The 16,314-nt window shown below is 42.2% G+C and overlaps 3 protein-coding genes across 3 annotated transcripts; all 3 read right to left on the minus strand.

Moving 5' to 3' along the window:
- Positions 1 to 3,520: 3,520 nt before the first annotated feature.
- Positions 3,521 to 4,817, minus strand: LOC116193883. The gene is made up of 4 exons (XM_031522629.1): positions 4,687 to 4,817; positions 4,384 to 4,567; positions 4,059 to 4,263; positions 3,521 to 3,939 (listed from the first exon to the last, which is right to left on the minus strand). Exons 1-4 carry the CDS (start codon positions 4,815 to 4,817, stop codon positions 3,521 to 3,523), a joined length of 939 nt encoding a protein of 312 aa, XP_031378489.1.
- Positions 4,818 to 7,445: 2,628 nt separating this feature from the next.
- Positions 7,446 to 11,137, minus strand: LOC116195804 (probable LRR receptor-like serine/threonine-protein kinase At3g47570). Its single transcript, XM_031525164.1, has 3 exons — positions 8,220 to 11,137; positions 7,692 to 8,128; positions 7,446 to 7,601 (listed from the first exon to the last, which is right to left on the minus strand). Exons 1-2 carry the CDS (start codon positions 10,894 to 10,896, stop codon positions 7,920 to 7,922), a joined length of 2,886 nt encoding a protein of 961 aa, XP_031381024.1. The 5' UTR covers positions 10,897 to 11,137; the 3' UTR covers positions 7,446 to 7,601; positions 7,692 to 7,919.
- Positions 11,138 to 11,822: 685 nt separating this feature from the next.
- LOC116193884 (putative receptor-like protein kinase At3g47110) lies at positions 11,823 to 16,089 on the minus strand. Its single transcript, XM_031522630.1, has 11 exons — positions 15,916 to 16,089; positions 15,368 to 15,430; positions 15,119 to 15,172; positions 14,976 to 15,001; positions 14,146 to 14,765; positions 13,725 to 13,815; positions 13,293 to 13,579; positions 12,771 to 13,072; positions 12,504 to 12,686; positions 12,174 to 12,408; positions 11,823 to 12,088 (listed from the first exon to the last, which is right to left on the minus strand). The coding sequence occupies exons 1-11, from the start codon at positions 16,087 to 16,089 to the stop codon at positions 11,823 to 11,825; spliced, it is 2,301 nt and encodes a 766-aa protein (XP_031378490.1).
- Positions 16,090 to 16,314: the final 225 nt, after the last annotated feature.

Genomic DNA, 16,314 nt, shown 5'->3' on the forward strand with positions numbered 1-16,314 from the left:
GCCGGTGCAAATTAACAACTAATGTTCGCTGAGATTTCATCGACAAGATAAGCTTTCACAAGGGTCTTGCCCAGTGAGAACAGAAAGATCAACACTTGCAGCCAAGACTGAATATTTTTAAATTTTATTTTGGAGGGATAGTCTAGCATTCAGCTGCAGTTCCCCATGATATGGCCACATGCTGAAGGTAGACAAAATACAATAGCCCTCCCTTTTTTATTAATAAATTAATAAATTATTTTTCAATTAGTAAAAGCAAATATTAAAAATTAATTAAATCCACCAATCAACCCTAAAATTAATTAATTAAACAGCTTATTATAATATGGCCCACGCAGGCCCGCCACCCACCACCCAAATCGAAACGCACCAACCGACTGCACAATCACCGTAATATGTTAAGAACACGTTCTTGGTACCTTGGCTTATTTTGTACTTCTGTTAACAAGTGAACGAGTTCCTGCTGAACATATTTACTTGTCTTCCTCAAGTATAAGGTTCATTTTAATCCCTTTAATCTTTTGAACTACATTTACTTATCTTTCAAAAGTGGTTAGATTAACTTTATACGGTAAGTTCCGTATTACTCTAAATCGATCTGATCGCCGTGAAAAATGCTGATAAGGTTTGTTGTTTCAAAGTCTGGGAAGAGACAGACAAAGGGAATAGAACTGAAAGGGATTAACTTCATTTAACGTGAAACTGCAGAATAAATACAAACTAACTCATAACTGAATTCCTAAAAACTGCAACCCACAAAGACACGTTACCAACTACTTGCTTGACCAGAAATACAACAACTAACATCCTAAAAAATATCCACAACAGCTAGTCACTCCTAAGGACTAGGACTTCAATAAAACAGAACAAAGACAGCAGTAAAACAACAGTTCTTAATTCACTAACATTCTCCTCTTGAATTATGAACTGCACACACACCCAACTTGTCTCTAAGAGCTTCAAAACGACCAACACTGAATGACTTAGTAAATATATCTGCAAGTTGGTTGTCTAAACTGCAATACACCAGCTTCACTTCACCTGATCTCTGCACCTCCCTTAAGAAGTAATACTTAACTTTGAAATGCTTTATTCTTCCATGAAAAATTGGATTTTCTGAAATGGCCAGAGTGGCTTGGTTGTCCACAAAGACCTCTATGTTGTCCTCTTGCTCCAAATGCAAATCACCCATCAGCTTCTTCAACCATAAGACTTGATTTGTAGCTGCAGTACCTGCAATGAACTCAACTTCTGCAGTTGATTGAGCCACTAACTCCTGCTTCTTTGGACACTAAGAAAAACATCTTGATCCAAATGTGAAGCAATAACCAGAAGTACTTCTCATGTCTTCCACTGATCCAACACAATCACTGTCAGAATACCCCTACAACTTAAACTCCTGAGCTCTGCAGAACTTAATCCCATGTGAAAGAGTACCCTTCAAGTATCTCAGCACCCTCTTTGCAGCTACCATGTGCAACTCCCTTGCACAATTAAGAAATCTATACAAGACACTCACAAGAAACATGATGTATGGCCTAGTTGCAGTAAGATACATTAGGCAACCTATCAAGCTCCTGTAAAGACCTTCATCTGCAGAATCTGCACCATCAGTCTTTTGCAGCCTCTCTTTCTTACCCATTAGAGTACTCACACTTTTATACTTTTCCATACTGAATCTCTTCAAGATCTCCTTCAAGTACTTCCTCTGACATATAAAGATCTCATTCTGAGCTTATTTGATCTCCATGCCAAGAAAGTAGAACATCTAAACCAAATCAGTCATTTCAAACATCTGCATCATGTTTTGCTTCAAAGCAGTGATTTGAGCCTCATTGCCACCTGTCACCAGCAAGTCATCCACATAGAGAGATACAATAACCAAGTCAGAATCAAACTTCTTAACATATAGAGTGGACTTACTCAAGCTTTTCTCAGAGCCTAGACCCAACAAATGCCCATCCATCTTGCTGTACCATGCTCTAAGAGCTTGCTTCAAGCCATATAGAGCCTTTTTCAGCAAGTAGACCTCTTCCTCCTGACCTGGTATGATGAATCCCTTTGGTTGCTCAACATAAATCTCTTCCTACAACACTCCATTTAGAAATGCAGATTTGACATCTAATTGATAAACCTTCCAACACTTTTGAGTTGCTAACTCAAGGATTAATTTGATTGTATCTAGCCTTGCTACGGTGCAAATGTTTCAGAGAAATTTACACCCTAAACTTGTGCATAACCTTACACTTACAACATGGTCTTAGGCTTGTTCACTGAGCCATCAGGATTAAGTTTTGTCCTAAAGACCCTCTTTAGCCCAATGATCTTCTTGTCTTTAGGTTTCTCCCCTAACTCCCAAGTCTGGTTTTTCTCTATCATAGCCAATTCCTCTTTTATTGCACTCATCCATCTCTGATCATTCTTGGCTTCTTCAAATCCTGCTGGCTCCAAAACAGCCACACTGCATCTCTGGTATATATATGCCAAAGATCAGGTGCCTCTAACTGGAATGTCATCCACCAGTTCATTTGACTCCCATGACACCATCTCTGGTTTATTTTGAGTGTCACCGACCTAATTCCACTTTTCATCTTCCAAGGAATGAACTCCCTACTTGTGATTACTTTTCCAGTCTTTGGTTGATATATTTTGTAGGCTTTTGACACAAGGCTGTGGCCAACAAACACACTTGGTTCAACTTTCTCTCCCAGTTTGTCTCTCTTGACCTATGAAATATGAGAAAAAAACACAGACAACCAAACACCTTTAGATTTTTCAAAATTGGCTTGACACCAAACTAAACTTCAGAGGGTGTCTTCTTCTCCAATGTCCTTGTAGGTAGTCTGTCCAGCAGAGAAACTATTATGTTTGCTGCTTCTACCCAAAATTTCTTTGCCATATTCTTCTCGTGCAGCAAACACTTGGGCATCTCCATAATGGTTCTAGTCTTTTTCTCACTAACTCCATTTTGTTGTGGAGAGTAAGGAGCAATAAGCTTATGCTCAATTCCAGCTTCATCACAGAAAGAGTTAAACCTCTGTTAAGTGCATTTTATTCCCATTGTCAGATATGATGACCCGAATCTTGCGGCCACTTTGATTCTCAATTCATCTCTTAAACTTCAGAAACACTTCAGTAACTTCCGAATTTTGCTTCATGAAGCAAATCCAACACATTCTTCTATAATCATAAATGAAAATAATAAAATACACGTTGTCATTCAGCGAAGGAGTTACTTGTGAACCACAGAGATCTGTATGAATCAACTGCAGCTTCTCTATAGCTCTACAAGTGGATTCCTGGAGGGGAAGTCTGGTCTGCTTGCCCAGCAAACAAGGCTTGCAGCTTAGGAATTGCTCTTCCTGGTTTGGTAACCCATTTGCCATCTCATTTCTCTGCATAAACTGCAAGCCTTCGTGATGAAAGTACCCCAACCTTTTGTGCCATATCTCTAAATCACTGACTTGACACTTGAATGCACCTACTCCTTCTCCAGTGAGTTCAAAGCAAAACTCTTGAGCTACATTTTTATCTTAAATAGCTCCTTATCACTGGAGTCAAAGATCAAACACTTCCTTCCTTCAAATATTAGCTTAAACCCCTTCTCAAGCAGCTGACCGACACTTAACAAGTTCTGATCAATCTCGGACACGTACATGACATCAAAAACCAGCTTGGTTCCAACACAACTCTCTATTGCTATAGACTCTTTACCTTCTACTGCTAAGTACTCCCAATTCTCAATTCTCACCTTTAATTTCATTGACTTATCAAGGTTCCTAAACAACTTCTCATCACTTGTCATGTGGTTTGTACAACCACTATCAACAAGCCAACTATCGCATGGAGTACTAAAAGTGAAACAAGAGGCAATAGACGGTTGATTTACCTCTTGTTGGACGGCAGCATGTGCCTCACCTTGTTGCCGATCTCCCTTCTCTTCACAGAACTTCTCAATGTGTCCAAATTTATGACATCTTTTGCACCTTATATCTAGCCTCTTCTAACACCTAAAGTGGGGATGATTGTGTTTTTCACAGTGCTTGCATGGAGAGTACCTCCCTCCATTGTTGCCTGCACTACCTTCTCCTGCAACTGCCTGTGAGCTACAGCCATTCCCTTTCTTCCCTTCCACTTCTTCTCTTTCCCTCCAGAATGTTGTTGCAATTTGGCCTTTAGAGCTCCTTCTACACTTCCTTCCAACCTCATTGACCTCCCACATTCTGGTGCTTGTAGAGCACTAACCAATTTTGCGAACCTGACCTAAGACAGATCCTTGGTATTCTCCAAAGAGGCAATGGTTGCCTCATACCTCTCAAGCAAAGAAACAAGGATCTTTTGCACCAACCTATTGTCAGAAAGGCCAGTACCAAACACTCTTACCTTTTTAGCAATGCCTATCAACTTGTCAGAGTACTCCATGATTGTCTCGGACTCATCCATTTGCAGTCTCTTGAACTCTCTGATCAGATTCGGCACCTTTATGCTTTTAATCCTCTCATCTCCTTGATACTCGGCTTTGAGGAAGTCCCATATTGCTTTGGCTGATTCACAAGCCATAATTCTGCTGAAAATGGCAAGTGAGACAGCAGCATACAAACAAGCTTTGACCTTGGCTTTCCTGGTTGTGCTTTCCTTATGACACCTGACTTGATTCAGGGTTGGATTGTCAAGAAGTACAGCCACCTTATATTGTTTCTCGCTGCTTCCAAGTAATCACAACCTCTAGATAGGCTCGCATTCTCACTGCCAAAGCTTGATAAGTCTCCCCATACTGGTGGAGCCAGGGCAGAGAAACTGCTCAATCCTGCTTCCATGTTATCTCAGCTTCTATGGATGCAGACACACCTCTCAATCACTCTCAAAAATCACCCTCACAGCCCCTTAAGATCAGGTGGGCTATGATACCAGTGTTGTTTCAAAGTTTGGGAAGAGGCAGACAAAGGGAATATAACTAAAAGGAATTAACTTCATTTAACGTGAAGTGCAGAATAAATACAAACTGACTCATAACTGAATTCCTAAAAACTGCAACCCACAAAGACACATTACCAACTATTTGCTTGACCAGAAAAACAGCAACTAACATCCTAAAAAATAGGCACAACAGCTACTCACTCGTAAGGACTAGGACTTCAATAAAACAGAAGAAAGACAACAGTAAAACAACCGTAAAACAGCAGCTCTTAATTCACTAACAAGGTTATTTAAGTAATTATCCAAACAACAAAGAGGCTCATCAGTCTAGTAATAAAAGGAAGAGTTAAATAAAGGAGTGTACATAATCCAGCTAATCGAACTTGAAACTCCTCACTTATCCACCCTTACTATTCTGAGTGTCACATTTTGACTTCAGAGTTGTCATTTTTGGAAGTTTCCTTGAGCAAGACAACAAAGGAAATAAACAAAACTTACTGGAGCAACCTGTTTTCTGATTGAGTGCAGCTCAGCCACAATATCTAGGCCAGTGTCCATCCAAACCTTTGACTGTTCATTACAGCAATTTGAACCAACTCGAGGGACCGAAATCATTAGGCATTCCTGGACCCTGTTCCAGTTGCAGGTCGGAAGCTATTGTACCTCAATGCCTGATTAGTTTGTTGCCCTTCCTGAAGAATTCCCGGGTCTATGATCTCTTCGAGTTGAGCAGACAAGGCTCTCTCAGCAAAGTTGCAAATGGTCAGACCTTCACTGAACACTTCGTCGGTCAGTCTCTTCTCGGTGAAGAGCTACAGGAGAATGCTGTGACTCTAGACATCATCCAGAGCTTAAGCTTCACTTCCCATTCCATACACTTCGCTTATCCCTGTGACAATTCTGATGCTGCTTCATGCGAGTTATTTCATCACTTTCCTCTTCTAAGTCATATGCATCCAAGCAACAATTTGATAAATTCACGTTTTCTCTCTTCTTGGGATGCACGTTGATAAGGTAACAGCTGTGGGTCATGCAGCCATTTTCGCAGCGACGCTATTGACTTCATCGGAGTCTCCTTCTAATGTTTTCTCCGTTAATCATGTTTCCATTTCCATTTGCTACAAAATAGATCCTTCTCTATATTCTTCGGAATGCTTGGCCATGGGGAAACAACTAACGAGGACTAAGAAGACAATGGAAATCCGATTGTGGAGTAACCTTGAAGAACCCTCCTCCAAAATGACTTAAATCTGCTAGCCGTGTCAGAATGTTGTGCCCCCAGAATATGAAACAAACTGCTCATCTTCACATAATGCAGAGTTCTAGTGTGGGTTTGCCAAGCCGAGAAGAATTGGTGAGCAATTAGTCATAAGGACCCTGTCCCATTCTGTATAAGGGGGTGAGGTTGTATTTCATGAATTGATGTCTCTCTTTCACGAATGCCGAACTGACCTACAGACCAGCTAATGGCCACCGAACAACTGCAATAACCATACCACGGAATAAATTATGCGGGCAGTCAAGGCGAAGAAAAGCTCCTATGCAGTTGAAAATTTGTGGCACTTGATGCAGCAGTGAGTGTGTTATTGACAATAATTATCCGTTTTGTTATATGGACTCCTTGTTGATGATAGACAATAATTGCCCACAATACACTCAAAGTTGCTCAGTTGCACCAGAATTTCAACTATTGAGGAGCCCAATCCTGGTCACGGCGTACTCTTGTTAGAGATGTTCATCGGGCAGAGGTCCATCATCTAAGATGTTCATCCAAATACATGAACTCTCACAGCTGTGCTGAGAAAGCTTTCTCCAGTGGAGTTAAAGAGACGAGTGGACCAGAGAAATCCTTCGCGAATATGTGGTGCTAAAGGATGCTTGGTCCTGATTTCTTAGTTAGGATTAGCTTGTTATGCCAAGTCACGGATTGTGTGAATGAACATCAATGACGTTGCAGCTGAGTTGAACTCAATCGGGAACTAGCTCACCTGAGTCAAAATCTAAGGAAGGTACCCTAATATGCAGCCACCCTCGCACCGTTTTCCCCGGAAAAAAAAAAAAGAAAGGAGATTCAGTTTGTTCTCCTAAGAGATGCCTCTTCAGGTAAGACAAATAGCCGAGAAACAAGGAGCAATCCTTAAGCTTCCACTAGCAGCAGAAGAGGCAAAGCTATTGAGGGCCCATTCAGTATTCTGAATCAGAGTCGTTTGTTTCAATAAACTATCAATGAGCTCATGGTGGTAGTCTTGGTTGCCTATAGATGGATGAGTCAAATGGAGAGGGTGGTTTCTTGGTGGTCTACAGATGGACTTGAGCATATCGGTTTTTTCTTGGCGGTCTATAGATGGACTTGAGCATAACGGTTTTTATAGGTTCTGATATGTCCTGATGAGTTCTTGGCCAAACGTTCCTGAAAGTTTCTTCTCTTTTGCATTTTCCAAGGAAGCTCAGGTTCTGCATCTTATAACAATTCTAAAGAAATATGCAGAATAAATTTTGGGAGCAATTTGGAGTAGCGGCTGGACCAGTTTTCACCGGGCAAGAAGGAAAATCTCAGTCACATTTATCTTTCAACATTATGTCTCATACCCGAAGGAGAAAAAGAAGAACAGCAAAATTTCTCATGGTACTTCAACTCCCTGAGAACTATCACTTGCTGTCATGGTCGATGATCTTGGGGCATCCTGCACATATATTCAGAATACAAGCCAAATTAAAAATACTGTCATGGACTCAATGCAGAGAATTGATAAGCCAATGGAAGTTCTACATACACTTGAGGAAGTCAACTCACGAGACGACATCAGTGCCAAGACCTTGAAACTCTTATTCAATGAGTTTATTTCTGATTGAGCATAGCTCAGTCACAGCATCGGCAATGCCCAGTCGTTCCCTCGGTTGTTCATTTGAACAAGCTACTCCAACATGAAACACTGAAGCCAAACACTCCTTAACTCTGCTTCTTCTGTTATAGGTCGGATCTTGGTCATTCTTCTTCATTGTCAAATCAATATGTTCACCTTCCTCGAGTAGCATGGGTCTACGGTCTCTTCAAGATGACCGGATAAAGCTTTCTTTGCAAAGTTATGGAGGTTCAGACATTCATTGAACATCTCATCGATGGGTCTTTTCCCAGTGAAGAGCTCCAACAGGAGAATGCCGAAGCTGTAAACATCGCCTACTGTAGAAGTTTCACTTCCCATACCATATTCTGCAGATAACACAAATCCAAATAATAGAAAAATAAATTATTACAGATGCTTTTAAGGAAAAGAAAGACATCAATAATCAAACATCTTTACCTGGAGCAACATAACCAGTTGAGCCTCTGATCCCCATTGAACTCAACTGACTAGTATACCGTGGATTGTTGGCTTGTGGAATGAATCTGGCCAAGCCAAAATCACCCACATGAGCAACCATTTCCACATCAAGAAGGATGTTGCTCGGCTTCAAATCACAGTGAACAACAGGGTTTTCACAGTGATGATGGAGATACTCCAGAGCGCAAGCAACATCAATTGCTATGTTCATCCTCTGGAGTAGACTTAGGTCCCTGAGTGTTCCATGTCCCCCCTCTCGTCCTCCTTCTTCGAGATTTGGATGTATCCAATCCTCTAGGCTTCCATTCGGCATGAATTCATATACGAGGGCCTTGAAATCGTTGCCTTTGCTATCAATGCTGGGACATGCTGTAAGAACCTTGACGAGGTTACGATGTCTGATGTTTCTCAAAGCCTCACACTCGGCTAAGAAGCTCTTCTCTGCTTCTCTCTTCAACAGGTTAAGCACCTTGACTGCAATAATGGTTTTGCCTTCTTCTTCAGTAATAACTCCTCTATACACAGAGCCAAACGCCCCGACACCAATCAAATTTGTTTCGAAGAATCCATCTGTGGCTTTTACGAGGCTACGATATGACAGAGCTAATAGGGACTGATTAGCCGAGCTGATTGATGAAAGTTCTCTCCTTTTCCTCTTAAACAGGCATAGGAAAAGAAAGAGAGCCAAAAGCGACACTCCAAAGAGGGCAGAAATGATTGAGATAACCAGTTTTAGGGCCAGATTCGGTTTTCGCTTCTGGCATGGGCATCCCGGAAGATGCAGCTGAGCTGATCCCCCGCACAGCTTGTCATTCCCTGTGACAAAAGTCACGCTTGCATTGTTGAAGACCCCATCGCTTGGTACCACACCCTCAAAATTATTATAGGACAGATTCAGCATCTGAAGCATGTCCAGGCCCTCCAAGAATCTTGGAATTTCTCCAGAGAGATTGTTCCGAGAAAGATCCAACCGCTGCAGACTCTTCAAGGAACTTAAAGTTGACGGAATGGACCCTTGGAAATTATTTCCCTCCATATGGAGCTGTTCCAAGCTTATACAAGCTCCGAGAGTGCCTGGAATATCACCGGATAACATATTTTCTGAGACATCCAGTGCTCCTAAATTCTTCAAATTTCCAACCTCCGCGGGCAGGAAACCTACCAAATTATTTCGTGAAAGGCCCAAGAAAATCGACAATGATGAAAGCCTGAAAATTTCAGTGGGTATGGAACCAATAAGGCTGTTAGAAGAAAGAGAGAGAATATTTACAGCTTGCAGCAAGCCTAGACTTGATGGAATTCCCCCCTGCAAGGAGTTGCTACTGAGCATCAAATCGGTTATCCGTGTCAAGTTTCCGATGGAGGGTATGAGTTCCCCAGTCAATTGATTGCCACTGAGGTACAGTTTCACGAGCTTTTGAAGCTTTCCAATGCTTGAGGGGATTATACCCGAAATATTGTTGCTCCTCAGGTTGAGGTATTGCAAATTGATAAGATTACCAATGCCGGAGGGAATATTTCCGGATATGCCATTGTATTCCAGATCAAGATGACCAAGACTAGTTGAAAAGTTGCTGATACTTACAGGCAATCTTCCTCTAAAGTTATTGCCACCTATTTCGACTCTAAACAGTCCTGAAGCATTGACCAAGGAAGAGAGGAAATCTAAATCATCGACTTCCCCGGTTCCTAAGTTGTTGTTTCTGATCAGTAAACCACGGAGCTTAGACAACTTTGCTAACGAAGGAACTGTCCCATAGAGCTCATTATCCGAGGCCCAAAATCTTGCCAAGTTTGATGCATTTGATATCGAGACTGGAATTGGTCCTGAAATAAGATTAGCGCCAAGACCAATGTCGCGTAGATTTGGGAGTGTCTCGAACAGGTCAATAGGAAGACTTCCATGTATGCTATGGTTTTCTGTGAAATCAATGACGGTCAGAGTGGATACATTGAAAATCGATGGAGGAAGCGTACCGGACAAGTTGTTTGCACCAACTGCAAGTATGTGAAGGCTCTTGAGCTGACCAAGGGATCTGGGGATGCTCCCGCATAGATGATTTATAGCTGCAGATATTGTCTCAAGAGATGACAAATTGCCGATTGAAGATGGGATCTCACCAGTTAGGTAGTTTTTGTGTATAGAGAGCACCTCAAGCTTCGCTAATGTGCCCAACTCTGACGGGATCTCTCCGGCAAGATTATTATTAGCAAGCCGAAGGACAGTGAGAGCCGAGCAGTTACATAAGTTGGAAGGGATCACACCCTGCAATGAGTTGCTGCTCAGTGCTAACGTCTCCAGCCTCGAAAGATGCCCTATTCCAGCTGGGATTTCACCAGTAAACTTGTTAGCTGTAAGGTTAATCTCCATTAGGAAGCTCAGATTCCCAATATGCGGTGAAATAGAACCAGAGAGCTTGAAAGACTGCAGATTGAGAACAGTGACCCTCCCATGGCTTGGGTTGCAAGTGATCCCATGCCACTCACAAAAGTGAACGGTGTCATTCCAAGAATCGAGCAACCCCAGCGGGTCCTCCCTTATCAGGGACTTGAATTTTAGCAGGGCAAGTCTGTCGCTCTCATTTTCTCTCATCAGGCACGCCGTAAGGCCGAATAACGAGAAGATGGAATTGATTTGAAGTGATGGCGTAAACATGTTCAGGAAATTGAAGTCTCACTCTCACCAAGATGCTGGAGAAACAAGAGAGCAGAAGAGGGAATAGGCCCGGTAAGGTTACTGTTGTTCGCTAGGAATCCCTCCTGCGAGCTGATCAAGCAATGCTGGATCAAGATAAGCTCAGAGCAGTAGAACCAGCGAGTGAGTCGTTCTGCAAGTATAGCATCTCGGGCCAGTGCAAACAATCAATGACGGGTGAGATTTTATTGTCGAAGAGAGAGCCTGAAGGTAAGAGGAAGATATAATGATGGTCCAAGCAGATTATCATCGCTAGCTTTTTTTAATTTGGTTAAGAGATTATATTTAAATTATGTTTTTGGGGGATTTTCTATGGGCACATGCTGCAGCATGTGGGCTTTCTTTTTCTTTCTTTATTTTTCTACTATTTTTTTATAATGATGAATTCCGAGATTTGTTCACCTAATCTCCGTAGTCCATGTAAACATGTACCATTCAGCTTAGAAGAATTGGCTTCAACACAGGTTGGTATGGCTACACAGCCATGCAGAAGGTCCAATAGAGAGTATTCTTCAGCACGGTTTTCAAAATGGCTTGAACTTGAGTCTTTTCCAAAAGGAAGTCGCTCTCTCTAATCGCTAGGTGAACCTATTGGGTAATATGTTGCAAAAGAGGAAAAATGGAACATCTAGAAAACCTGAGAAGTCAACACCGTGTCCCCTTCATTTTCATAGTATTGGGCCATCCTTGTTATACACACTGTCAACTTTTTGACTTTCAGAGTTGGCACTTTTGGAGATTTTCCTGATAGAAAATAAATGAAATAAATTAAACTTATCGGAGCAACTTGTTTCTGATTGAGTTCAGCTCAGCCACAGCATCGGCAGTGTCGATTCGTTCCTTGGTCTGTTCATTGGAACAACTTAAACCGAGTCAAAGGACTGAAATCAGGCATTCTGGACCCTGTTGCTAGTCCAAGCTCGGGTACTGTTGTACCTCGATGCCTGATCTGTTTGTTGCCCTTCTTGAAAAACAGCCGTGTCTATGATCTCTTCAAGTTGGCCAGACAAAGCCCTCTCGGTGAAGTTGCGATTGTTCAGGCCTTCATTGAACAATTTGTCGGTCGGTCTCTTCCCGGTGAACAGCTCTAACAGGAGAATGCCGTAACTGTAGACATCACCGAGAGTTGACACTTCGCTTCCCATACCATATTCTGCATAGTATGTAAATTGGGATTTAACGTATATGTATTAGACGTTGTTTTAGTGGAAGACAAAACCATAAGAATGCATATTTACCTGGAGCAACATAACCCGTCAAACCCCTAATGCAAATGGTACTTGATTGGTTAGCGTGGAGTTCATCTGCGGCTTCCTGAATGAATCGAGCTAACCCAAAATCACCAACATGAGCGACCATTTCCGAGTCTAGAAAGATGTTGTTCGGCTTTAGGTCACAGTGAACAATGGGTGTTTCACAGTGGTGGGGAAGATAATCCAGAGCAGAAGCAACATCAGTTGCTATTCTCAGTCTCTGAAGAAGACTCAGGTTCGATGTCTGATGTTTCTCAAAGCCTTGCACTCAGCTAAGAAGCTCTTGATGGCTCCTCTGTTCGACTGATTAAGCACCTTGACGGCAATAATTATTCTGTTCTCACCCTCAGCAATCATTCCTTTGTACACAGAACCAAAAGCTTCAACGCTGAGCAAACTAGCTCCAGAGAAGCCATATGTGGCTTTTACAAGGCTATGATAAGACACAGCTAAAAGAGACTGATCAAAGGAGCTGCTTGAAGAGGGACCTCTTCTTTTCTACTTAAACAGGCAAAGGAAAAGAAACAAAGCCAAGAGAGATGCCCCCAAGAGTGTGGAAACAATGGATACAACTAGTTTCACGGTCCGGTTCAATTTTCGCTTCTTCGGCTCCTTCACTATGCATTTTGGAAGATGCAGCACAACAGATCCTCTGCAGAGCTCATCATTTCCTGATATGGAAATAGCACTTGCATTCTTGAAAATCCCACTGGCTGGCACCGGGCTCTCCAAATGGTTGTGGGAGAGATTTAATACCTGCAGCATGTTCAGCTTCTCTAGGAAACTTGGGATCTCACCGGACAAATTGTTCCGTGAAAGATCCAACTCATGAAGAACCTTCAGTGAACTTAAAGACGGCAGGATGGACCCTTGAAAGTTATTCCCTGCATGTACAGTTGTTCCAATCCAATACAGGTCTGGAGAGAGTCAGGAATCTCACCGGATAACATATTCTCGGGACTTCTAGTGCTCCTAACTTGTTCAAATTCCCAACCTCAGCGGACAGGACACCTACCAAATTATTTCCCGATATGTCTAAGACGACTGACAATGATGAAAGGCCAAAAAGTTAGGCGGGTATGGGACCGGTGAGATTGTTTTCACCAAGATCTCTAAAAGATACAAATTTTAGCATCCCTAGACTTGGAGGGATTCCCCCCTGGAAGAAGTTGCTGCATAGACTCAAATCCTTCAGTAGAGTCAAGTTTCCAATGGAGGATGGGAGATTCCCAGTGAATTGATTGCAATCAAGGTACAACCTTACGAGCCCCCGGAGCCCTCCAATGCTCGAGGGAATTCCGCCAGAAATCCTATTGATTTGCATGGACAGAAATACCATATTGACAAAATTTCCAATTCCTGAAGGGATCTCTCCTGTTATCGACTGCTTCCTAGAGTGAGGTATCCAAGACTAGTTGAAAGATTGCCAATACTTTCGGGCAATCTTCCTCCTAAGAAGTTGTCATCCATGATGACCATCTCTAGTCCAGTAGCATTGACTAAGGAAGAGAGGAAGTTTTTAGTCATCGGCCTCACCTGTCCCTAGGCAGTTGCTCCAAATAAGAAACCTCTGAAGCTTGCAATTTTGCCAATGAAGGCACTGGCCCGGAGAATTGGTTAACTGAATCTTAAAATGTCATCAAGTTTGACGCATTAGATATTGAAACTAGGATTGAATCCGAGAAAAGATTGGAAGACAAGCTTACATTCTCGAGATTTGGAAGAATGTTGAACAAGTCAGGAGGAAGACGTCCTCGGATTTCATAGTTTTCCGTGAGATCAAGATTAGTCAAGGAGGAGATATTGAAAATTGAGGGAGGGATAGTACTGGACAGGTTGTTTCCGCTGACTTCAAGTGACTGAAGATTCTTGAGCCAGCCAATGGATTCTGGGATGCTGCTGTGTAGGCTATTCTAGCGGCAGCGGGGCCCGTGAGAGAAGATAAATTGCCAATGACAGGGAATTTGTGCAGGGAGATAATTCCACTGTACCACAAGAAGTTGAAGCTTTGTTAACAACGCTAACTCAACTGGGATCTCTCCCACACGCTGGTTTTTAGCGAGACTGATCAGGGTAAGTTCAGAACAGTAGGATAAATTTGGGGGTATAGCACCACTAAGTGAGTTGTTGTACAGTCTCAATTTCTCTAGTCTCTTCAACGACCCAATCTCAGGTGGGATCTTGCCATCGAACTCATTAGCTAGAAGATTAAGCTCCCTGAGGAAGCTCAAGTTCCCTATATGAGATGAAATAGAACCCAGGAGCTTGAGGGACTGGAGGTCGTGGATAGTGACTCTCTGGTGCCTTGGGCTGCAAGTGATCCTGTGCCACTTGCAAAAGTGAATTGTGCTGTTCCAGGAATCGAACACCCCAGAAGGGTCCTCCCGTATCAGGTATTTGAACTCAAGCAGGGCAAGCCTGTCTGTCTCATTCCCTCTCATCAAGCAATTGGAAAGGCCAAAGAACAAAACGGAGATGATAGCATTGACATAGAGAGACAAGTGTAACATTCTCGACTGGAAACCGGAACCCGTGTCTAGGAAATTGAAGCTGAGATGGAAGGATGAGAGGTTTGACCTGGAGAAACTTCTCAATAGAAGTTTATATAGAAAGTTCTGAATGAAGTAAGATCTCATTTCTCGTTCTCTCTTTCCCAGACTCGTTTTTTCTTTTTTAAGCCCACTTGTAGTTTGGTTGAATTATTTAAACAAGTGGGATGGCAATCCCGCAGTCCTATATTGGTTAGTGGGTGGTGGCCTCCACAGATTGATTTGCCCATATCCATACCAGTGGGCAGCAGCCTCCTCTGATGACTGATTTGGTTAGTGGATCCATATTTTAATGGAACAAAGAGTAGTTTGCTGCATTTTTTGACGCTTACACAAACAAAGTAACCTTGTATTTCCTATGTTTGCTCTGTTCTGTTATGCCTCAGCGCCATCATTTCTCGTCCCTTCCTCTTCCTCAGTTTTAACAGGGTAAGGCTGTTCTAGAAAAATGGATAAGTTCGCTGGAAATAATCAATGTGCGCATTCAGATACACATTAGCAAAGGGACAAAGCAAAGGCTGCATATCAAGAGGAAACCTATTTATATGATATTGCCATTGCAACTTGTGGATAATAAATTTACTAAAAGTGGTATGTATTATGGAAGGGACCTCATCACTTTCCCAATACCTCAGCCAAGGAAGAAGCCAACAACCCACTTCTAGAAAAAGTTTGGAAGCCCAACAATATCACCTGGAAAAGGAAAGTCTCCAGTGTAATTAACTTGGAGGATTCATATGCTTTCTGTAAATAAGAAAATAAACTCCTTCCGGCAAGACTTTACTAAACATTTTCACCCTGGTAAAAACTTTTTGAAGAGACAAAGGCACCATTCAATTGAAATCGGTTTTATCACGCATACCGCTGATCCAACTCAAGAGATCAGGGAATATCAACTTATCGAACTATCGTCAGATACATCTGCCTGCTCTGAAAGTTTTCAAATTTCATACTTGAGTGGGCAGGAAATCTACCACATAATATGATAAAATGTCCAAGACAATTGCCAGGGAAATGTGAAGTTGGCAGCATGCAAGGACTTGGAAGGATCTTCCCCTGCAGGAAATTCCCACATAGACTCAAAAGGCTCGGAATATTCCAAGTTAATTTATCATAGTTGAAGTACAGTAGCCCGAGCTTTTGGATCTTCATTGATCCTCAGAAATTATACCGAGTACCTGACTGACCTGCATACCAGGCACGCCTTTGCTGGCAATCTGATCCACTTGCAAAACTATCACTCCGTTGGAGCCAATCGGACCCACTCTAGTAGCGTAATAGTTCATATCTGCACTCAGAGATATATAGTGGTTTCTTGCCACCTCTATTGTAATGATAGACACAGGGTCCATTTAGTCTGTTGCAAGTTCACAGTTTCTTCTGTTGTTGAGATATATCTACTCGCCACTTTCAGGATCGTTTAGTTGCAATAATCTTACTTAAGCTATGTCGAAACTACAAGCAATCTTGTCCAAAAGGTGCTGATGATTTCGGGCTACTTTCCTCCCAAATGGTCTTCAGATTGGAGACTATTTGTAGTCTTGTAGTGTTGAGGTGGTTGCCTGGAAAGAACAAAA

Source organism: Punica granatum, chromosome 2 (genome assembly GCF_007655135.1).
Source record: "Punica granatum isolate Tunisia-2019 chromosome 2, ASM765513v2, whole genome shotgun sequence".
NCBI lineage: Eukaryota > Viridiplantae > Streptophyta > Magnoliopsida > Myrtales > Lythraceae > Punica > Punica granatum.